We start from the raw sequence: 24,682 nt of genomic DNA, 5'->3' as shown, positions 1-24,682 counted from the left end.
GACACGGGCATAGGCTCTTTGTGTGTTGCCTGAATGAATGATGGACGGATGAATGAATGGATGGATGGATGGAGAGTCTTCTCTGGTGCCACTGCCCTTCTTATCTGATGCCTTTTTCTCTTGATGTCTCAAAGTCTCAGATTCAAGAGCCCTGTCTCTCCAACGAGCCAGTCATCTCGTCACTCAGACACTCAGGTTTCCCATCTGTAAAATGGGAATGACTCAAGTTTGTTCTGGGTAAGGTTGCTGGGAGGATGAACAGAGATCTCATCAATGAATCTGTAACTGAAAAGTCAAGACAGACACGCGCGGGTTGGGGAGCAGTGGCCATCTTCCCTGCTGACACCATTGCTGAGTTCCTCCGAGCAAACTTATCGCCTGCCACCCCCACAAGTTCTTCCTCCTGCCGACCAAATGACCACAAGGCCACCAGCCTCATTCAGTGCTTACGTTAAATCACATTTAATGGTTTTTCAAAAGGGAATACAGAAACCAGAAAAGAAATTCACAGCACTCACAGTCAAGAAAGAGTGAACTGAAAAAAAAAAAAAAAAAAACAGGAATATATTAAGCTTTTGATTAAAAAAAAAGCAAACGCAGTTCCTCCCACACTCACCCCTGTGTTCTCACTCATGTTCCTAGTCACATGCCTACCCTTGGGTGTACACACACACACACACACACACACGTGCGCTCCCGAACAGGCACACTCTCCCAGCACACACACTCAAACACACACTCCGCGCAGGCTCGAAGGGTGAGAGAGGAAAAAGCCCGTCCTGTCCTGGGACCCCACCTCCCAAAGCCCTCTCACTGAACTGGTAAAGCTAGACTAAACTTGGGCTCCAGGGGACACACGCAGGGCTCCGTGAGCTGCACTGCGGACAGGCGGGCTTAGACGATTCTGTTCTCCAGGACGGCCAGCCGCTTACTCACGGCTTCCAGTGGACTGGGAGTTAAGGAGAGGCGAGGGCTGACTGGAGCAGGGCGGTGACGGGGTGGCACCTGCACTCCGGACCCCGCTTCCAGGACTTTCTCTCATCCCTCCCCATAGCGTGTGCTTTCGCCAGGGTCAAAACTTACCCATCCACGGCCCTCAGGAGGGTGCTTTCCAAAAACAAGCCAGCAGTTACGGCGGGTCTGGAAAGCCCAGCCCTGCCCAGGTGCAGGTTTAGGCCTGCTGGGTACCCGCCTAGTCCTGCCTGAGCCCGGGGAGCTGTGAGGGGTGCAGCCCCATCTGAGAGGAGTCTGGTGAGTAGGCAGGTCACCGAGCGCCTGAGAAAGCGGAGTCCAGAGGCACCACGTTTTCCCGAGCATATCCAGGACTCCGTGTGTGCCCAGCTTCTAGCTCTTGGTTTCTGCCTCTCCCTTCTCAGTGCCAAAGCCAAGGCCAGCCTCCCGGGCCAGGATCCAGCCCGTCTTCAGCAGGAGCCTGCCCGACCCCACCACACAAGGGGCAAGGCTCTCTCCTCCCCGCCACCACAGGGCCCTCCTGACCGCTCCCTCTCCTCGCAGAGGCTTCTGGGAAAGGATATGCTTCCGGGTCAGGGCCTGCAGCAGCCCCTCCACTTTGGTCTGGAATTTCACAATGGACTCGCAAGCACACGGGTCTTCCTCTGGGGTGGGCAGAAAGTGGGGAAAGGGAAAGGAGATGGTGAGTGGCTGCCTGCCAGGGAGGCGGGTAGTCACTGCTCAGGGCCAGAACTGGAGCGCCTTGGGGGAGTGTGGGGCCTGGGAGATGCGAGAAGGCAGAGAGACATGTAGAGTTCCTGAGACAGAGCTCCCAGGAGTGACGGAGGGGGCCATCCCTGAATGTCTTCCTGACCCCTCAAAACCCTGATAAAGAACTCCAAAACAGCCTCCCCAATGCTGACCACCTACGACGTGCAGGACGCTGTAGTCGGGGGCCCCGAGGTCATCTTGGTGACTCCTCACTCCAACTCTTTGGGTTTGTTATCAATCCCGTTTTACAAATGAAGAACTCAAGAAGGTAAACAACTTGCCCAGAGCCAGCAGCTAGTTAGTGTCAAAGCAAACATGCAAACCCAGGCCTGTCTGACTGGGGAATCTACACTCTTTACCACTGGGAACCAGGAGAGGAAGCAGGGTTCAAATCCTGGCTCCTCCAGTTACTCAGTTGTTCCACCCCTCTGGCCTTGGTTTTCCTGTCTCTAAAATGGGGATAACAATATTCCTACCAAATAGGATTAAATGATTTCACATTTGGAAAGCACTGAGAACAGTGCCGCTTGTAAAAGAGCATTCAGTACATGTTTGCTGGCTGTAAAAAATCAGACCGAGGACAAGAGGAGAGTGAAAAAGCTGGCTTAAAACTCGACATTCAAAAAACGAAGATCATGGCATCCATTCCCATCACTTCATGGCAAATGGAGAAACAATGGAAACAGTGACAGACTTTATTTTCTTGGGCTCCAAAATCCCTGCAGATGGTGGCTGCAGCCATGAAATTAAAAGATACTTGCTCCTTGGAAGAAAAGCTATGACCAACCTAGACAGCATAGTAAAAAGCAGAGACGTTATTTTGCTGACAAAGGTCCGTCTAGTCAAAACTATGGTTTTTCCAGTCATGTGTACATTCCAGTCATGTATGGATGTGAAAGCTGGACTATAAAGAAAGCTGAGCAGCGAAGAATTGATGCTTTTGAACTGTGGTGTTAGAGAAAACTCTTGAGAGTCCCTTAAACTGCAAGAAGATCAAACCAGTCAACCCTCAAGGAAATCAGTCCTGAATATTCATTGGAAGGACTGATGCTGAAGCTGAAACTGCAATATTTTGGCCACTTGATGTGAAGAATTGGCTCATTGGAAAAGATCCTGATGCTGGGAAAGATTGAAGGCAGGAGGAGAAGGGGATGACAGAGGATGAGATGGTTGGATGGCATCACCGACTCGATGGACATGAGTTTGTACAAACTCCAGGAGATAGTGAAAGACAGGGAAGCCTGGCGTGCTGCAGTCCATGGGGTCGCAGAGTCGGACACGACTGAGTGACTGAACTGAAAAGTCAGATTGGTCAGCCCTCCTCCCAGTTCTGCCAACTCATGATGCTATCCCAGCTCCTGTTTTCCCCATCCATATCTAGTCCAGGATGGTTACACAAACAGACACCCACACGTATCATCAGAGCCCCACCTCCTCCTCCCACTGGTGCCCTTTCTGGTCTCACTCACCCACACAGATCCTCTTCTGCAACTTCTTGCCAATCTGGTTGATGGTTTTGAAGTCAGCTGTGTAAAAATAGTGCTCTGCCACGGGCTCTGAGGCGATTTCCCTCAGCTCATCCTCCACGGCATTGCCCACACCCACAGCAAACATTTTAAAGCCTGCCAAGAGGAACAAGGTGAATAATGGTGGCCATGGGGACAGGCAGCTTCCCTGACAGCTCAGTTGGTAAGGAATCCGCCTGCAATGCAGGAAACCCCGGTTCAATTCCTAGGTCAGGGAGATCCTCTGGAGAAGGGATAGGCTACCCACTCCAGTATTCTTGGGCTTCCTTTGTGGCTCAGCTGGTAAAGAATCTGCCTGCAAAGCAGAAGACCTGGGTTTGATCCCTGGATTGGGAAGATCCCCTGGAGAAGGGAAAGGCTACTCTCTCCAGTATTCTGGCCTGTATAGTTTATGGGGTTGCAAAGAGTCAAACACGTCTGAGTGACTTTCACTTCACTTCACTTTCACCGTGGGGACAGGCAACCATGGCTAAATCTGGGGAATGCCCAGGCAATCAAACCCGTCACCTCCTGGTGGCAGATGCTGGAATTGCAGGCACAATGCCTGGGACAAAGACATTGAGGAAATCAACATTTACTGAGATGCTACAATATATCAGACTTGTACTGATTCCTTGTACTGAGAACTTTGTAATCTCATGTAACCCTTATAATATCCATCTACTGGTTGCTATTATTTTCATTTAATAGGTGACAAAGCTGAGACTCAGGCTTGTCCCAAAGTGGGGTTGCCTGCCAACAGATGGTGTGCTCTTGGGAATATTCAACTGGAAAAGTTCCAAGCCTCACTTACCAAAAGGCCATCAGAACAATCCACTTACTCTTCTGGGGCTTCAGTTTTTTCATCAGTATAAGAAAGAGTTGGACAAACCTCATTTATATCGAACCTGGGTTTAAGGCACTCATCAGAACAGACCTAAGCTAAACTGAAACTGAGCTGTTCCATGAGCACCCCTGGCCACTGGTGGCGTTCAGGGTCCCAGCAGCACCTACCAAGGTCCTTGGCTTTCTTGGCAGCATCGTTAATGTAGTCCTGGCTCCGGCCATCAGTGAAGACAATGCCCACCTTCTGAGCACCAGGCCTAGCCCCGCTGGACACAGTGAAGGAATTGTCGATGAGGTACTTGAGGGCAGCCCCAGTCATGGTGCCCTTCTCCATGTAGGACATGTTCCGCACGGCTGCCTTGATGTCCTTCTTGGTGTGGAAGCGGCCCAGTGGGAACTCCTGGCGCACAGAGCTTGAGTACTGTACCAGCCCCACCTGGGCCAACTTGTCCGATACATCCAGCGTGTCCACAATCTGGTTGATGAACTTCTTCACCAGCTCAAAGTTCTCCGGCCGCACACTCTTGGACCCATCAATGAGGAAGACCAGGTCAGTAGCCGAACTGCCCCCGCCACCGTTGCAGACTGGAAAGGGTAGGAAGGCAGTGAGGTGAAGCTTAAGGACACAGTCATTCATCCCAGCCAGTGGCTGGGTACCCACCACACCCAACAGCTGTTCAGAACATCATCCCATTTGGGCCTCAGAACTCCCTCTGGGCAGCCTAACCTCCAGCATTGAAACTTGAAGCTCTAAACAGGGTTAAATCACACAACTCAGAAGTAGTGGCACCAAGATGTGAGTTCAAGACTATGTAACTCCTTCTACCACACTAAACCCACCATCCACAGTGGCAAAAAGAGGGACAGTGAGAAGAGAACTGCAAACATCAAACTCTAGAAGACATCTCTTTCTTTTAAATTGGAGGATAATTGCTTTACAATGTCGTGTTAGTTTCTGCTGTACAACAGCATGAATCAGCCATATGTATACACAAGCCTCTTGAGCCTCCCTCCCACCCCTCTAGGCATCATAGGGCACTGAGCTGAGCTCCCTGTGCTCTACAGTAGCTTCCCCTGCCTGCCTGCTCAGTCACTAAGTCGTGTCCAACTTTTTATGACCCCAGAGACTGTGCAGTCCACCAGGCTCCTCTGTCCATGTGATTATCCTGGATAGAATACAAAAGGGGGTTGCCATTTCCCCCTCCAAGGGGTCTTCCCGACCCAGGGATCAAAGCTGTATCTCCTGCAGTGCCTGTATGGGCAGGCAGATTCTTTACCACTGAGCCACCCGGAAAGCCACAGCAGCTGCCCACTAGCTATCTGCTCTACACATGGGAGTGCATACATGTCAATACTACTCTCTCAATTCATCCCACCCTCTCCTTCCCCCTCTGTGTCCACAAGTCCACAGAAGATATCCATTGCAGATTAGTCCAGAGGCAAGGAGCAGGGAGGCTCGGGTGGGCTTCCTGGGGACTGGTCAAGGCCCCATCCCCTCCCCACCACCCTCCCCAGGCTGCCTGTGTCCGGCCCACTGACCATTGCAGGTCTTGCCATCACTGTTCAGGGTGAAGCCCTCGCGGCAGGCACAGGTGTAGGAGCCTGGGGAGCTGACACACACCTGCTCACAGTCATGGTCACCCGTGGCACACAGGTCTGACACCACTGCAGGGACGAGAGGAGACAGAAGCACACAGTCACCGGCCCTTGGATATCTCAGCCAGAATCGCCCCTCATAAGCTCAGGGTCACTCAGGCCCTCACCCGAGTGGGGTTCCAGACCCTCAACCCAGGCCAGAATCACTGCAGCCAGGCTGACATCCCTGGAGATGGTGGCATTGCTGATAATAAACTAAAGCTTCCTGCTGAAATGATATAGGCCACAGGGGCAGGGCCTAAATCCCCTTTGTTCACTGTTGTATTCCAAATGACTAGAACAAAACACGCAGCAGTGAACACAGCACACAGAAGACGCTCAACAAATATTTGTGAAATGCCAGATTTGTGGTACTGTGCATTATGGCCTAGAATTCTCAGTTAGATTCAGGCTCTTCCTAGATCTGTTTTACACGTGGAGAAGAATCCTTGCACTGCCTCCTCCACCCCGCTAAAGGTTCTGAAATTTCTCCACCCCAATGCTCAAGCCCCCTCAGACCTTCCCACATGGCAGAAGACTGGCATCCCAACCCTCCACCCCCCAACCACCACACACACACACATACACACGCCGCAGCCAAATAGCACAGGCTTTTTTAGGCCCTCCCCATGTTCCCTGCCAGGACTCTATCTCCAAAAAAAAAAAAAAAAGGTCTTTTGAGTGTCACCTCCTCCCCAAGTCCTTCAACCTCGGACTGGATGGGAATCAGCCCAGATAAGGCCCTGGCCCCGCCCCCAATGTGGTCTCAATCTCAGTCCCCGCCTCTTATAGGCCACCTCCTTCCCGGGCTCCGCCCCCAATTGTCCGCTCTCAGCCCTGCCCCTGCCCTGGCCCTGGCCAGACACCCGACCGCCTTTCCCCAATCTCCCTTCCCCCAGCACCACCCCCAGCCTGGCCCATCGCCTGCCCCCCGCCGCCCACGCACAGCAGAAGGCCTCCTGGAACTTCTTGGACAGCTTCTCGATGACGCTGTAGCTCTCCACGTAGTCGACGTGCTCGTCCTGCGGCTCGCTGGCGATCTGCTGCAGCGTGGCCTTGTCCACGCGGCCCACGCCGATGGCGAACAGCTCGATGCCGCCGGCCCGGGCCCGCGCAGACACGTCCCGCACGCTGTCCTGGGGCCTCCCGTCCGTCACCACGATGACCACCTGCGACGCAGAGGAGGAACATGCGAGAGCCTGGCCTCCCTCCCCACACTGGGTGGGCCACTTGGTCCTCCAGCAGCACCACCCGCCCCCCCAACACCCCAGGACGGTTGACATAAGAGGAGATTGACCCGGAGGGGCGGAGTGGCAAGCCGCGGTCACACAACTATTCGGTGGCAGGTGGATATGACTGCTGCCACCACCAATATCAGGCCCGAGAAAAAGAACTTGGATAGTGGAAGAGGAGAAAGGTTTCTTCTGAGTGAGAGGCGTGGCTAGGTGTTCTTCCGTCTGACTAGGGCTTCTGGGTGTCTTCTCCTCCATCAGACAGCTCTGTGACCTCTGAGGGCAGAGCCACCTCCACTCCGTCAGCCTGGGGGTGCTTGCGAGGGCAGGGCCAAACCTCTGTACTCAACTCCATGCAGTTCTACCTTTTGGCCACCAGAGGGAGGCAGACGCTAAAGAGTGGAAGTTTTTCCTCTCTTCTGCCCATCTTCCCTTGTATACCCTGGGAGAGAGGTGGTACCCATATAGATGCCCACGGAATGAAGGAAGATGCTGCCTTTTCTCCCTCCGTTCCTCAAGATACTAACTTCCCTAGGAAGAAAACACTTCCCCTCCCACAAGTCCCCTGTGTGCTGTATCTGGGAAAGGGCCACAAGAATGGACCCTGGTGCCGAGGCTGGCCCTCACCCACCCCCTGTCCAGCCTGCCCTAAGTCGGGTCCTCCAAACTGCTCTGTAGGAGTCTGGGACTCAGCGTCCAGCCCCTTTGGCTGCTTTTCTGCTTCTGACCTGAGTCTGCTTCTGATTCCTGAGTCTCCTCCTCCTGGCCTGGATGCCCGACCCCCTGTCTTGGTGACCTGACAGGCCTGGGTTGGAAATACAGCTCACCTTCCTGAGCCCATGTTTCTTTATCTGGAGAAAGGGGGTGTGGTGAGGCCCCCTGAGATGATTCTTGATAAGAAGCCAGAGGGAGCAGCATTATTTTTAGTATCCCTACCCTGGGTTCCCTGGGGAGCGGCCTTGTACAATCTCCTCCCCTCCAGAGGCCGAGGCTCCTGGCCCTGAAAACCTAGCTGTATCTCTTCATTGCTGCAGGCTGCCACGTTCCTGTGAGCCCCTACCTTGCTAATGTCGGGGGACCTGGGGCGACCACCCTCTGCATCGCTTAAGGCCTTGGTGATGGCGAACTGGATGGCCAGACCCGTCATGGTGCCCGTGGACAGCGGCTGGATGCGGCGCACAGCCTGCAGCAGCTCAGCCTTGGAGCTGTGGGCCCGCAGCGGGAACTCCTGCTTCACGGAGCTGGCGTAGTTGACCAGGCCCACGCGGGTGGCATTGGGCCCCACATCCAGTGACTCGATGACCTGGGACAGGAACACCTTCACCTTCTCAAACTCCACGGGCCGCACGCTGCGTGAGCTGTCGACGACGAACACCAGGTCGGTGGGCCGGGTCCGGCAGAGGTGCCCTGGGAGGGGGCAGAGGTCGGGAGGATGGAGCGGAGATACTTAAGACGAAGGAACAGGGCATCAGGGGCTACTTAGGTCCAGACCTGAGGCCTCAGGCAGACTAGACCAGACATGAATCAGCCTGGCTGGGTCCTGCTGTCAGCATGGGGACTCAGGCAAGCAACTTGCCAGAGGCCCCCAGCTCAGCCCATAGGAAAGACAAAGGTTCAAATGGCACCTTCACCTCTCTGAGCCTCAGTTTCCTGTCTGTACAATGGACAGGCGATCCCTTCCTTACAGAATCCTTTGAGGGCAAGCAAAAATATGTGTAAGGTGCCAACTCAAGGCTGGGCATGTAGGGTTCTCAGAGGCAGCAAAGGAGAAGATAGCCTTCACGTCTCAGGTTTCAGCCCAGAGTGTAAACAAGAGATTCTCTTTGCCCTGCCTGGGCAGGAGGGAACTGAGGGTCGGCCCTCCGGCGGGCACAGCCTTGAAAACCAGTGCAACACCCGTCAACGTGGGCTCTTTCATCTGAGCGTCAAAGAGAATCAGCAAAGCGCACCCAGTTGGCCCCAGTCCCGCAGAGCCTGCTGGCTGGTCTAAGAACAGGAAAAACAGCAGGAGTTCCTCGTGGCCACCTTGGCAGTCTGATCAAGTGGGCCCCCAAGACACACCCCCAGGGAGCGATGTCTTTCCAGACAGCCTGGGAGGCAGCACCATGTGCTGGGAGGGACACAGAGCCCAAGTGGGGTAGACGGAGTCCGAGTCCTAGCTCTGTGGCCTTGGGCAGATGATTGCAGCTTTGAAGCTTCGCTTTTCTCATCTGCCTGGAGGGGAGGATAGGCTTAATGCTTGATGTTATCACTGGCCTGGCCCTGCAGCCAGTACAGAAGTCTGCACTCTGTCCACCACTAAATCTGGGCTGCTCCCAAGCAGGGATGCAGGAAGCGTCAAGAAAGACAAGGTGTGTGGACAGTCCTATCTCCCAGCCATGGTGCCCCAGGCCGGGACATCAGAAGTCCTCAAGGGACCTCAGAAATCACCTTGCAACTTGGTTTCCTGGTTGCCACTAGCTGAGGCTACAAATGGGTAAACTGAGGCCCAGAGATGGAGAGGGCATTGGCCACACCATGGGACAGTGGACCAGGAGCCATGAGGCTCTGAGGCTTGCTCACTCACTGTGTGGTTTTAGATAGATCCTCCTCTCTCTGGCCTCAATTTCCCCATCTGCACAGGAGGAGCTGGGCATCCTAGGACTCTGTCCTCACAACTGAAACTCAGTGGTACAGCTCATGGACAGCCCAGTCCAGAATATGCTGGAAGCGCTGGTGGAAGGGGGAATGTCATCTTGCCACCCCTCCTCCCTCAGATATGCAGTCATCAGAGAGTCGTGAGCTCAGCCCTGGGCCTGGTTGCAGCCCCAGGTGACAGAAGGCTGTGCGGTCAGTGACCCAGAAGACCAAGACCATCCCTGCAGGGTGCCTGGTCCCTGAGGACAGCCTGGGAGCTGCAAAGCCGAGAGACAGGCTCAGAGAAGCCTTCTCATGCCCGCTCCACACAGAACAGACAGGGTCAGCCCACCCTGGTCCTTGTGTTTGTCACCATCTCTATCTGTTCCTGCGTCAGCCCTGTGGGGCACCCCTGCCTGCCCGCCCCCGCCCATGCTGGATCCAATTTAGCCTCTGTCTGTCTCAGTGCCCGGTATCCCCCACCTCACATGGGGCCCCCTCACCTCTGGACAGTGGGGCGAGGCCAAGGGCGCATGGGGCCTGGAACAGCAGCAGCAGCAGGCCACAGAGCATGAGGCGGGGGCCACTGAGTGCCCTCATGGTTCTGGCACGCGGGCAGTAGCAGCACAGTCGTGGGGGCCAGTGGGGGCCAGGTCTTATCAACCTTGATGCCTGCTGGCCCAGCCTCCCAGTCAGGCGGGCCCCCAACTAACGTGGGGTCAGCCCCCTTGGAGGGCGGGGCCAGGCTGAATGGAGGTGTGTGTGCCAGGGAGGGAGGGAAGGAGTCTCCCCGCCTGGGCTCCGGAGGCCCCTCTGACCACAAGGGCTCCTTTGCCTGCAGAAGCTGCAGCTGGAATCCAGGAAATATCAGGTGGGTGGAGGGTGGCTCCTCCGGGCCCAGAGCCTGCACTGGCCTGAAGCTGCCAGACTGAGCCCAGGTAAACCTGAGTCCAACAGCCTCACACCCCAGCCCTGCCCGGCGCCCTCATCCCGCGCCAACACTCTTCTCCCACCTACAACTCCAGCCCGTTTCCCACCTCCAACCTTGGCTGTCCTGTCTGCTGGCTCTCCACCCACACCCTGTTCTCCAGCCTCACCTGGATCTGAGTGCTCCTCAAGCCTTTGTCCACGCAGGACCATCTGCCCATGTTGCCCCCTCCTCCTGATCACTCTCTGCCTAACAATCTTTCAGAGTCATATCGGAGCGAACAGGTACATGAGCCCCTTGTAAGAGCTGGGCGGGCTTCTGTGGTGGTTCAAATGGTAAAGGATCTGCTTACAATGCAGAAACCTGGGCTCAATCCCTGGGTTGGGAAGATGCCCTAGAGAGGGTGGGGCAACCCATGCCAGTATTCTTGCCTGGAGAATCCCCATGGACAGAGGAGCCTGGTGGCCTATACAGTCCATGGGGTTGCAAAGAGTCAGAGACGACTGATCGACCAAGCACAGCACGCTAGGAGAAGGGCAGTAGGGAAGATGGTCGAGAGCACAGACTTAGGAGCCAGATGACTTGGGCGTGCTCTCTACTTGCTGTGTGACTGTGGACAGGTTGCTTCACCTCTCTGTGCCTCATCTGAAAGGTGGGGATGCTAATGGTGCCCACCTCCCAGGGCAAGCAGTCTTACATGAACCATCTCATCGAATTCTCTGGATAACCCTTTGAGGCAACCAATATTATTACCCCCATTTCCAAGATGAGGAACTGAAACCCATAGTTTTGAAGTAACTTGTCTTAAGTGCAGCTGAGTGTCAATGCCAGAAGAGGGCCCCGGGCCAGAGCTCTCAGGCACCCTGCTTGCATGGGGGAAGCCTGGTGGAGGTGCCTTCTCCATGCCCGTCTCTCTCCCCGCTGCCCTGGGTTAGGACCCCTTCCCTGTGCTTCTGTACCTTGTCCGTCTCACCCGTGAGTGGCTAAGTGTCTGGTTGATTCATCTCTGCATCTGGGCCCAGTCCGGGGTCTTCACAGACGAGGCAAAACTAAAGACTTATAAATAAAGGAGTATAACCAGGAAGGGTCCCCATCATTGCATATAGGTCCAGTTCAGTTCAGTTGCTCAGTCATGTCTGACTCTTTGGGACCCCAGAGACTGCAGCACACCAGGCCTCCCTATCCATCACCAACTCCCAGAGCTTGCTCAAACTCATGTCCATTGAGTCTGTGATCCCATCCAATCATCTCATCCTCTGTCATCCCCTTCTCCTCCTGCCTTCAATCTTTCTCAGCATCAGGGTCTTTTCCAGTGAGTCAGTTCTTCCCATCAGGTGGCCAAATTATCAGAGCTTCAACTTCAGCATCAGTCCTCCAATGAATAGTCAGGACCAACTTCCTTAGAATTGACTGGTTGGATCTCCTTGCAGTCCAAGAGACCCTCAAGAGTTTTCTCCAACACCACTGTTCAAAAGCATCAATTCTTCAGCCCTCAGCCTTCTTCACAGTCCAACTCTCACATCCATACATGACCACAAGAAAAACCATAGCCTTGACTAGACAGACCTTTGTTGGCAAAGTAATGTCTCTGCTTTTGAATATGCTATCTAGGTTGGTCATAACTTTCCTTCCAAGGAGTAAGCGTCTTTTAATTTCATGGCTGCAGTCACCATCTGCAGTGATTTTGGAGCCCAGAAAAATAAAGTCTGACACTGTTTCCACTGTTTCCCCATCTATTTCCCATGAAGTGATGGGACCAGATGCCATGATCTTCGTTTTCTGAATGTTGAGCTTTAAGCCAACTTTTTCACTCTCCACTTTCACTGTCATCAAGAGGCTTTTTAGTTCCTCTTCACTTTCTGCCATAAAGGTGGTGTCATCTGCATATCTGTGGTTATTGATAATTCTCCCCACAATCTTGATTCCAGCTTGTGCTTCTTCCAGCCCATCGTTTCTCATGATGTACTCTGCATAGAAGTTAAATAAGCAGGGTGACAATATACAGCCTTGACGTACTCCTTTTCCTATATAAATTACACCTCCATAAAAGGAAATGTACGGACCTTTTTTTTAAAGTGATTGCCAGGCACAGCCGATCCAACCAACACTGTCACAACCTTCAGGAATAATGAAGGTGACAGTCCCTTGTACGTGTGACGTGGCACACTCACTCACTACGTCACTCTGTGTCTTTTGCTCCCCCAGCAAACCTGTGGGGTCATCAGGCCCAACTCTGGTAGCCCATTTGTCAGATGAGAAAACAGGCGCAGAGAGGTTCTTGACTTGCCTGAAGCCACCCAGCCTCTTTGGAGACAGAGCCAAGCTTAGAAATCAGGTCTCATTCCCTTTCGCCCCTGTTTTAGAGAACGAGGAAGTTAAATCCTCTGACTTTTCATTTTAGTTTCATTTTTTCACAATTCACCACCTCCTGCAATCAGTTCAAGCTGACTTCTTGTCTCTCTGCAACTTGTAAGTCTGCTTCTGTCCTCCCGAGATGCCGCAGGGCATGGTCATTGTGGCCCATATCACTTCCCAAAATTGTGTTATAAATGTAGGACCTGCTCCCCTACTTCCACCCCGACCCTGCTCCAGAGGATATCAGCTCCCTGCCTGCGGGGGTCTTATCTGTCACCAGTGAACTCCCCAGGCCTGGCCTGGTGCCTATCACAGATCTCTGGTGAGCAAATCAAGAAATGAATGAAAAGAAGCAACTGAAGAACTGGGTCTATTTCCATGTTAACCAGCAAAGGTCAGACAGGGCAGGGCGATGGTGACCGATAGCGAGTGTCCCCCACCACTGCCATCCTGAAGGTGGACGAGCAGAACGTGAGCTGGAGTCTCCTCGCCCCCCACCGCCCCTCTCCGGATGGACAGGGTACAAAGCCCTCTTGGCCGGGGCCGCGGCTGGGCCCATGAAACAGCTCTTTCAGCTCCGTCGCTGAATGGCAGGTCTATGGGCTGCTTGGAGGAACACAAGCGCCTTCTCTGTGTCACTTTGCTCATTAGTGAAGCCACAGAAATATGCTACAGGTAGGTTTTCAGGGACGGAGATGGGTTTCCCCCAAAGGGGCACCTTTAACATTCCATAGCAGGAGCTTGGGGAGGGGGAGGAGACCTGGATGTTAAATATATACATTGAGGACAGAAACTAAATATTTGTGTTTTTAAAATGTGAAACATTTTACCCCAGGAATCAGAATGGGGAGCAGTGTGTCTGGTCTTGGCCTAGGAGAAACAGTGCGTTGAGGCGCCTTCCCCGAGGCTGCTCCTGAAGTCAGACAGGCAGCCCGTGGAGGGCTCCCCCGTTCCCTCTCCTTGTTTTCACACACCTCGGGTTTCCAGAGACTTAAAGCCTTCAGTGTTTTATCTGAGAGAGAGAGGTCCACCGAGAGGCCTCTGGGCAGAGTGTGGGCCAGGGGAAGGCTGGCAGGACTCCCCATCCTGTGCCCCAGGCTCAGTTCTTTTCCTGAAGAGCAAACCTGGGTGTCTCTAGATGCAGTGCAGTCTGTGGGTGCCTGTCCCCTTCCTCCTTCCAAACCATTATCACCATTTACTGGATCTGCATTTGTTGCTGTTGTTCAGTCACCCAGTCGTGTCTGTCTCTTTGCGACCCCACGGACTGCAGCATGCCAGGCTTCCTTGTCCATCACCACCTCCCGGAGCTTGCTCAAACTCATGTCCGTTGAATTGGTGATGCCATCCAACCATTTCATCCTCTGTGGTCCCCTTCTCTTCCTGTCTTCAATCTTTCCCAGCATCAGGATATTTCCCAATGAGAGAGATGGCTCTTCGCATCAGGTGGCCAAAGTATTGGGAGTTTCAGCTTCAGCATCAGTCCTTCCAATGAATACTCAGGCTTGATTTCGTTTAGGATTGACTGGTTTGATCTCCTTGATATCCAAGAGACTCTCAAGAGTCTTCTCCAACACCATAGCTCGAAAGCATCAATTCTTCGGCACGTATACCTTTACTATTATTTTTTTTTTTAATGAATCGTTCTAACTTTAAAGCAACTCACTTTTGGGCAAAAATTTCTCCTCCTAATTTGAAATGGTAGCCATGAAATCATTGGTTTGATGTACAGATTACATGTTTATTCCAATATGCCTTCAAATAAATTCAAAACGAATTAAACTTAACTTTTTCATCTACATGTCACGGAAAATTATCTTGATTTCTGTCACTGGTGCTCATGCCAGATATTAAGGAATCCTATGAAGGGAAAAAACTCTTGGCATCAGACAGAGCTGGGCTTGAGGCTCTGTTCTGTTACCTGCCAGTTGTCTTGACATTAGATGAGTCCCCCCACTGTTCTGCCCTTCGTCTATGAAGCTGGGCTCTCAACGCCAGTGTCAGAGGACGGTGGAGAAGGAAAGGTATTGAAGGCCACATCCGTGCTTATGGTTCTCAGAGTGCCTTCTTGTATTAGTCAGCAGAGAACAGGCTAAGTGACAGTAACAAGCAAGCACTCAGGTCACAATCAGTTCAGTTCAGTTCACTTAGTTGTGTCTGACTCTTTTCGACCCCATGGACTACAGCACACCAGGCCTCCCTGTCCATCACCAACTCCCGGAGCTTGCTCAAACTCACGTCCGTTGAGTCAATGATGCCATCCATCCAACTCATCCTCTGTCAACCCCTTCTCCTCCTACCTTCAATCTTTCCCAGCATCAGGGTTTTTTCCAATGAGTCAGTTCTTCGCATCAGGTGGCCAAAGTATTGGAGTTTCAGCTTCAGCATCAGTCCTTCCAATAAATATTCAGGACTGATCTCCTTTAGGAGGGACTGGTTGGATCTCCTTGCTGTCCAAGATGGGCCCTCTGCAAAGCTGCCACCAGCTTGCTAACCCATCAAGTCCAAGCCTTTTGTCTCCAGCCACACGGACAAGAGAGAGAAAAGGAGCGGACATCACCGGATTCTGCCTGGGGATGGAGTGACTCCAGTGGTGGAAAGTGAGTATCTAGTGAGCAGGACACTCTCTGCCACTCTTCTCAAGGCAAAATACCTTGTGATGGTCTTGTATCGCCTCTAGATGAATATTCAGACCTAGCTGGGCATTTAAGGTCCTTCAAAATCCAGACAGTTGCCAGTCTCTCTCCCTGAACCCTGCCTTCCCCATCTTTTCTCTGCCACAGAACGAGTCACTCCCTCCCCTATCTTCTCTCAACACACTTGTTTTTTTTAACATTTACTTTTATTTATTTGACTGCCCCAGGTCTCAGTTGTGGGATTTTTTACTTGCAACACGGAAACTTTTAGTTGGCAATGTTTGGGATCTAGTTGCCCCACCAGGGATCGAACCCAGGCCCACTGCATGGGGAGCTCCAAGCCCCAGCCCCTGGAACACCAGGGAAGTTCCCTCCCTGCACATTTTTATTAGCTTCTATCCCAGTTTCTGCCTCCCTCCTGCTCTCACTGTACTCCCTGGGACCACCTCCCAAAAAAACGACCTACACCCAAGTCTATGTCTCAGGATCTGTGGTGTGGGGTGGGCGGGGGGAGGCGGAGTGCGGGGGGGGGGGTACTTAAGCAAAGTAAAGGCAAAGCTTTGGGGCCCACCTAGGGGTGGGGAAGAACAGAACCTCCAAGCGGTGGGACAAGTGAAGGCCAGAAAGGGACATGTCCCTACAGGACCCCAAGGGCAACTGGGATCTGTGGAGTGCTGAGCACAATTCTCATTCATATGCTCTTGCAAGTCACTCTCTGTTCTGTATTTCCTTCAGTTGCTCCCAAGCTATCCAGACAGTTTGTATAAGATAGTTCAGAAGAGGATACAGATTCCCAGGCTCCATCCCAGACCCAGGGAACCTGTATTTCTAAGCTCTCCAGGTAGTTCTGCTATAATTAAAGCACCAATCTCACCCAGCCTCCAATAAGAAACATAAATTCTCTCTCTGTCCCTGGGAAGCTGATATCCAGCCTATGGTGTTCAGCCTCTTGGACAGGGAGCTTAGAGATTCCCCCAAAGTATTGTCCATCCAGCTAAGAGAGCAAGTGAGCCTGTCTCCCCCATGTACCATGTTCTGCAACCTGAAGATCATGGTCACACCCCTACTGAGTCAATTCTTCTCTAAAGAAAACTTCATTTCCTACAACCATCCTTTACAACACATGGATCTCAGCACATGGTGCCAGCTCCCAGTGGTCTCTTTCCCTCTTAAAAAATCGGAGCTCTGAATGTAATGTAATGCTTTAGCTAGCAGAACAGAATATATTTTCTCCCTCATTTTCCGAAGTATCTAACCTCTCTCTTGGCTGCCTGAAATCCCTGCTGTTTTCCCTCAAAGCAGAGCATCTGGAGACCTGAGAAGAGCATTTGAGGATGTGCAAACAGTGGTTGGCTCACCTGTTCCACCCCTTCAGTCTCAAAACTCTGACTCTACCCTGACCAAGACTTCAGACATGCAAGATCGTTGGTGCAGCTGCCACTTAGACAGTGAAGAGGAAAAATAAAACTTCCTCCAAACTGGGAAGGAGTGCTACATTCTTTTCCCTTTGCTGTGTAACAAATTACCACAAAATTAGCAGCTTGAACATAGCAAACAAAGTTCCTCACAGTTCCTAAAGGTCACAAGTCTGGGTTCCCAGTCCCTCACGAGGCTGAAGTCCAGCTGAAGTCAAGACTAGGCCTTATTCTTCTTTTCTGGATCTCAGGATCCTCTTTCAAACAGTGTGGCTGGCAGGATTCAGTTCCTTGCGGTTGTCAGACTGAACCTCCCCCCTCCGCTCCCCTACCCTGGCCTTGTTCAGGCTGCTACCCAAGAGACACTCAGCTTCCAGGAACCACCTGCCGTTCCTTGTTATGTGGGCTCCCCCAAGGCCTCTTACTGTTCACATCTCTCCCATGCCGAACCCCCTCTTCCAGAAGAGCTCAGTCCCTTTTAAGAGATCAGACTAATCCAGTCTGGCTCACCCAGAATAATCTCCCTTTCTTAAAGTCAGTTTGCCAGATAAGATAACCCTAAGCCAGGAGTGACTGATTAGAATCCCAGAATGCACCCACACTCGAGGGGAGAGAACTAGACAAGGTCGTAGGTCATTGGAGGCTTCTTAGAATTCTACCCACCTTAGGTGGTATATGTGGGCATAGAACAGGGGGAGAGAAAAACTTCCCTGGTGGCCCAGTGTTTAAGAATCCACCTGCCAAGGCAAGGGACACAGGTCCAATCCCTACCTAGTCTGGGATGATCCCACATGTGGCAGGGCAGTTAAGCCCGCAAGCCACAACTACTGAACCCACACACGGCAACTACTGAAACCTGTGTGCCTAGCTCCCATGCTCCACAACAAGAGGAGCCGCTGCAACGAGAGGCCTGTGCACCCTAACTAAAGAGCAGTCCCTGCTTGCCACAGCTAGAGAAAAGTGCGTGCACAGCAATGAAGACCCAGTTCGGTTCAGTTCAGTGGCTCAGTCGTGTCAGACTCTTTGCCATCCCATGAACCTCAGCACACCAGGCCTCCCTGTCCATCACCAACTCCTGGAGTTACTCAAATTTATGTCCATTGAGTCGGTGATGCCATCCAACCATCTCATCCTCTGTTGTCCCCTTCTCCGCCTGCCTTGGAAAAGATCTTTCCCAGCATCAGGATCTTTTCCAATGAGTCAGCTCTTCCCATCAGGTGGCCAAAGTATTGGAGTTTCAGCTTCAGCATCAATCCTTCCAATGAACATTCAGGACTGATTTTCTTTAGGATGGACTGGTTGGATCTCCTTGCAGTCCAAGGGACTCTCAAGAGTCTTCTCCAACACCACAGTTCAAAAGCATCAATTCTTCGGCGCTCAGCTTTCTTCACAGTCCAACTCTCACATCCATACATGACCACTGGAAAAACCATAGCCTTGACTAGACAGACCTTTGTTGGCAAAGTAATGTCTCTGCTTTTGAATATGCTATCTAGGTTGGTCATAACTTTCCTTCCAAGGAGTAAGTGTCTTTTAATTTCATGGCTGCAGTCACCATCTGCAGTGATTTTGGAGCCCAGAAAAATAAAGTCTGACACTGTTTCCACTGTTTCTCCATCTATTTCCCATGAAGTGATGGGATCAGATGCCATGATCTTAGTTTTCTGAATGTTGAGCTTTAAGCCAACTTTTTCACTCTCCTTTCACTTTCATCAAGAGGCTCTTTAGCTCTTCTTCACTTTCTGCCATAAGGGTGGTGTCATCTGCATATCTGAGGTTATTGATATTTCTCCCGGCAATCTTGATTCCAGCTTGTGCTTCATCCAGCCCAGCATTTCTTATGATATACTCTGCATAGAAGTTAAATAAGCAGGGTGACAATATACAGCCTTGACGAACTCCTTTTCGTATTTGGAACCAGTCTGTTGTTCCATGTCCAGTTCTAACTGTTGCTTCCTGACCTGCATACAGATTTCTCAAGAGGCAGGTCAGGTGGTCTGGTATTCCCATCTCTTTCAGAATTTTCCACAGTTTGTTGTGATCCACACAGTCAAAGAGTTTGGCATAGTCAATAAAGCAGAAATAGATGTTTTTCTGGAACTCTCTTGCTTTTTCAATGATGTTGGCAAAATGTTGGCAATTTGATCTCTGGTTCCTCTGCCTTTTCTAAAACCAGCTTGAACATCTGGAAGCTCATGGTTCACATATTGTTGAAGCCTGGCTTGAAGAATTTTGTGCATTACTTTGCTAGCATGTGAGATGTGAGATGAGTGCAATTGTGCGGTAGTTTGAGAGAAGGGAATGGCAAACCACTTCAGTATTCCTGCCTTGAGAACCCCATGGACAGTATGAAGACCCAGCTTAGCTAAAAAAAATAATTTGATTAATTAATTTTCAAAAAAAAAAAAAACAAAGAAGGGGCAGGGGATTGACAAGTAAATATGAAATTTTTATAATACAAGTGAATCTATAAAACAGAAAGAGACTCAGACATAGAAAATAAACTTATGGTTACCAAAGGGTGGGGAAGGGATTAGGAGTATAGGATTAAAAGATACACACTTGTATATAATGTAGATAAACAACAAAGATTTACTGTATAATAATACTCAATACTTTGTAATAACTCATAAGGGAAAATAATCTGAAAAAATTAAATGTATAGATCACTTTGCTGTACACCTGAAGCTAACACAATATTGTAAATCAACTATACTTCAAAAAAAATCTGATTCAAAAATGAACAGAGCAAGTGAATACACATTTTTTTCAAAGAAGACATCCAAGTGGCCAGGAGATACATAAAAGATGCTCAACACCACTATCAGAGAAATGCAAATCAAACCATAAGTTATCTCTTCACACCTGTTAAAATGGTCATCATTAAAAAGACAAGGTAAACCAAACATCTGTGAGAATGTGGAAGAAGAGGGATCTTTGTTCCCTGTTGGTGGAAGAGTACATCATTTCAGCCACTATGTAAAGCAGGATGACGTTTCCTCAGAAAATTAAAAATTGATTTGGAACCTTATATTCCAGGAATGCCACATTTAGACCTATATCTAATAAAAATATAAAAGTGAAAGCCGCTTAGTCATGTCCGACTCTTTGCAAACCCATGGACTATACAGTCCATGGAATTCTTGAGGCCAGAATACTGGAGTGGGTAGCCTTTCCCTTCTCCAGAGGATCTTCCCAACCCAGGGATCAAACCCAGGTCTCCCGCATTGCAGGCTGATTCTTTACCATCTGAGCCACAAGAGAAGCCCAAAAAATATAAAAAGCAGATCTTGAAAGAAATACAGCACTTTTCAGTTCAGGCAAAGTTGCTTCAGGGTCAGTATGGGGAGGTGAAATTGAAAAGTAGCTCAGTCGTGTCCGACTCTCTGCGACCCCATAGACCATACAGTCCATGGAATTCTCCAGGCTGGAATACTGGAGTGGGCAGCATTTCCCTTCTCCAGGGAATCTTCCCAACCCAGAGATCGAACCCAGTCTCCCTCATTGCAGGTGGATTCTTTACCAGCTGAGTCACAAGGAAAGGACTAGGTGTTAATTACAGCAAATCTGCACTCGGTGCTTACTGAGTCTTCACGCCCTTCCCTCTGCAGTGCCTTCAGTGATGAGGGGTGTTGGGGAAGCAACCCGTGGAATCTGATCACCTGAGAGCAAGGTCTGGCCCTGTTCTTACAGAGTGACCACAGAGGGCCACAGAGGAATGTTACAGTGTCAAGGTTGTTCCACCTCAGCCTCTGTGCACGCATGCATGCTAGTAGCTTCTTTGCAACCCTATGGACTGTAGCACATCAGGCTCCTCTGTCCATGAGATTCTTCAGGCAAGAATACTGGAGTGGGTTGCCATGCCTTCCTCCTCCAGACGATCTTCCTGACCCATCTCCTGCATCTTCTGAATTACAGTTGGATTCTTTACCCATAAGCCATGTGGGAAGCCCACAGCCTCTGTAAGGATGCCCAATGCCAGGAACATCTGAACCTTTCTGTCCCACTCTCCCCTTATGACACTTGACATCACTTCTTGGGACAGAGGAGCTGGGAAGGTGCACAGTGACATTCCTTTCCCTCCACAGTTCCACCTGTAGCCCCTTAGAATACCTTGGCTTTTCCCCATGCCCTCGGACTAGAATTCAGCTCCACCTCCATATAAAGTGTCAGCAGCTTGGCCCTGGCAAGAGGGACAAGGCTGAACAACTTGCGGTGTCTGTCGTAAGTTGTGAGTTCTCAGAGGGGAGACTTCCAGACTGGAACCACCCTCTGACCTGTGATCAGCATCTCCAGGTCTTTGCCTAGGCTGTCCCCCAACCTGGCCTGTCCCCCCAGCATGTGGGCAGAGGAAGCTTCAAGGTCAATGTCCTGCTTGACCACCTGGACCAGGGAGGAGCAGGGAAACTGTTTACCAGATGGACTCTGTTTATTTAAGCCTGCAGCTCCCCTGTGTTGGCCGCTCCCTGCCAAGCCCACTGCCTGTTGAAACGCCCTTGCTGGCTAAGGAGGCCACTTCCTCCTGGAGTCCCAGGGGAGAGGTTGGAATGTGAGTGCTGGCTCCAGAGAGCCCGTCCAGGAGGGCAGGGGCCACAGAGACCCACAGAAGCTGCCTTGCACACGCAGAATACGTACTCGCACACCACCCAGACTCAGCATCCTTAAGCCTGGGAGCTACTCACCTTGTGAGTTAAGACTATTTCATTATAAGCTGGAGATTTCTTTTTTTTCCCCTCTCTCTCTTTTTGTTGTTGTTTTATTTTTGGCCATGCCACATAGCATGCAGGATCTTAGTTCCCTGACCAGGGGTTGAGCACATGCTCCCTGCAGTAGAAGTGCAGAGTCTTAACCACTGGACTGCCAGAGAAGTCCCCAAATTGAGGATTTCATGGCCAGATTGGGCATGAAGTGCTGGTCTCCCCCAGATCTCCCCACAATATGGAGAAGTTGCCCATAAGCAGGGCAGAGCTCCTTCATCGGCCGTGGGGGCGTCACCCGTTCCCACCACCCCAGGCTGTTGCAGTGTCGCTGTGTTGCGCTTCCAGCTTCCAGCCCCTTCAGGTCACAGCCCCTGTGTATGGGAACCACTGTCTCCCACATGTCATCCGACCAAGTGCTGTCTTGGTCTCAGGCCCTACAAGCAGTCAGGAAGGCTGGAAGCCAGAGGCTGGATAGGGCAAGGGGGCAAGTGCTTATCACATGAGAGCATGCCCTGGGAGGCCATGGGCCAACATTACGTCCTGCTGATGGGTTAACACCTCTGTGAACCCTGTTGAAATGGTATATATGAGCTTATTTGCAAAGCAGAGAAAGAGAAACAGATGTAGAGAATAAGTGTATGGATACCAAGGGGGAGAGGGATTGGGCGGGAGGAATTGGGAGGTTGGGATTGACACATATACACTATTGATGCTCTGTAAAAAACAGACATCCCTCCTAAAGGAATCAGTCCTGAATATTCATCAGCAGGACTGATGCTGAAACTGAAACTCCAGCAATGTGGCCACCTGATGCGAAGAACTGACTCATTTGAAAAGACCCTGATGCTGGGAAAGATTGAAGGCAGTAGAAGAAGGGGATGACAGAGGATGAGATGGTTGGATGGCATCACCGACTCAGTGGACATGAGTTTGAGCAAGCTCCGGGAGTTGGTGATGGACAGGGAGGCCTGGAGTGCTGCAGTCTGCGGGGTCACAAAGAGTCGGACACGACTGAGCGACTGAACTGATCTGAACTGATGAAATAGACAGATGATGGGGATATACTGTAAAGCACAGGGAACTCTACTTTGTGGCCCTAAATGAGAGGGAAATCCAGATGGGAGGGAATACATGGGTATGTGTGGCTGATTCATTTGTCTGTACAGTAGAAAGGAACACAACACGGTAAAGCAGCTACAGTGCAATAAAAATTAATTTAAAAAACAGCCCTGATGACACTGCACCCCCATGACATCCCACTCACATGTCCACGGGTGGCACTCTTATCCTAAACCCCTCCTCCTCCACGCTTCTGCCTCCAGACCTGTGGATACAGTTGCCCCCGAGCACCTCCCCTCACGTGGTCCCCCCAGGTAACTCACATGCAGACAAAGCTGATTGCACCTCCTTTTGTCCACTCTCAGGTGTCCTCAGCTCAGAGCTGGGCAGCACCATCCCAAAGGCTCTCCAGACCTGGGCACCAATCTCATTACCCTCCTCTTCCTCACTTCTGCCTCACTTGGGTCCTGCTTCCCAAATGTCTCATGAATCTATCCAGCCCCATAGCGAATCCATGCTTGAGTCTGTGCCCCCAACATACCTCACCTGGGCCACCTCCCTGTCACCTTCTGTCTGGGTTCTGCACCCACAACAGACCCCCAGCCTCTACCATAAGCAGCGCAGGGCTCTGGAGCCAGGCCTGAACTCAGTGCCAGGCATACAAGGGTAATTATGCCTCTGTCCCCATCTTCAAAGGACTTTCCAAGGTCATCCACAGGCCATCATTCTGATCACCGGCAAGGTGGCCGAGGTGGGCCAGGAAGGACCAGATGGAGAAGCTCAGTCTCCATCAGGCATGTCAGAGTCAAAGCCCAGCTCCAGCCCTCAACTACTGGTGACTTTGACGGTGACATTGGACTTGCCCGCCTTGAGCCTCAGGAAGCAGCATCGTGCGGCGCCTGCTCGTGAGGCCAGTGGGAGAGTCGCAGAGACGACACGCTAAGCAGCCCACTCCGTGACTGTTCCTGCCACCGTCACAGCCCTGAGAAACGGGTGTTCCCTCCCTTCAGCCACAGGGCTTGATTTTGTCGGCCCTCCTTCCCTCCAAGAGACAGCCCATCTGGGCGGCCCTCACCTGCCCAGCCCACACGCAGCCCCTCTTTCCTGGGGCCAGCTCTTTTCCGGGCATCTAGCTCAAATAGGCCCTCTCAGTGGGTTACCCATCAAAGGATCCCTGTACAAGCCTCAAACGGGGCATTGATGGGGCTGCGGTGAGGACTGCCCAGTGATGGCAGGCTGGCTTGGCTTGGCCCGGGCCACATGACTTCCCCAAACCCAGCTATTTCCTGTTCCTCGGGCCAGCGCCCCCCACCCCCCACCATAGCCGCCTGGCCACAGGACACAATTCCACTACACATCTCTGCCAGTTCCTTGGCTTCAGGCCAGGGGTGGGAGTGGGAAGGAGGATGAGAGTGTCATCTCAGCGTTTGTCCTCAGGACACACGGCCACTGCCCCTTGACAACTTTTTGATGAAGACACAAGGCTGGAGGCAAAGCCAGTCCCCTCCTCCTGTGACCTCTGCCCCCATTTACCACTTGCTGGGGGTTTCTTGGGGCAGGGGGGTGGTTCTCTTCATATGAATCTTCATAAGAAGCAGGAGCTCACACAGACTGCGTCCCCAACCCCTAAACCTGCACTTGCAAGTAGAGTAAAAAGGCACCCAGTCTAACTCCTGACTGCCGTGTGGCCTCAGGAAAGTCACTTGATGTCTCTGGGCCTCATGTGTGAACAAACGGGAGGTTGCTGTCCATCTCCATTAGAGTCTCGCCTTATCAGTTGTTCGGGCATTAGATAAAGAGCAGGTAAAATCCATGAAGAAACCTGCCAATCTCAAGAAAAGCTGACAACTCCAACAGATTGACAGCACAGGTCAATTCCCTTCTCTCTTTCCCTATAGGGGGACATTGCCAGCCTTTTTATGGGTCCCAGAATTTGGTCTCTTCCTTCCTAAAACCCAAGTCTGATCCTGTAACTCCCCTGCCCAAAACCCCTCAAAGAGTCCCGTATCCCAGGATAAGCCCACACTCCTGGCCAT

General features: G+C 51.6%; 1 protein-coding gene across 1 annotated transcript; it reads right to left on the bottom strand.

Moving 5' to 3' along the window:
- Positions 1-232: 232 nt before the first annotated feature.
- MATN1 (matrilin 1) lies at positions 233-10,871 on the bottom strand. Its single transcript, XM_027518133.1, has 7 exons — positions 10,060-10,871; positions 8,001-8,347; positions 6,655-6,877; positions 5,613-5,738; positions 4,242-4,658; positions 3,192-3,344; positions 233-1,616 (listed from the first exon to the last, which is right to left on the bottom strand). Exons 1-7 carry the CDS (start codon positions 10,154-10,156, stop codon positions 1,345-1,347), a joined length of 1,635 nt encoding a protein of 544 aa, XP_027373934.1. The 5' UTR covers positions 10,157-10,871; the 3' UTR covers positions 233-1,344.
- Positions 10,872-24,682: the final 13,811 nt, after the last annotated feature.

The sequence above is a fragment of the Bos indicus x Bos taurus genome, chromosome 2 (assembly GCF_003369695.1).
Source record: "Bos indicus x Bos taurus breed Angus x Brahman F1 hybrid chromosome 2, Bos_hybrid_MaternalHap_v2.0, whole genome shotgun sequence".
NCBI classification, from domain to species: Eukaryota; Metazoa; Chordata; class Mammalia; order Artiodactyla; family Bovidae; genus Bos; species Bos indicus x Bos taurus.
This window is presented reverse-complemented; position numbering and strand designations above follow the sequence as displayed.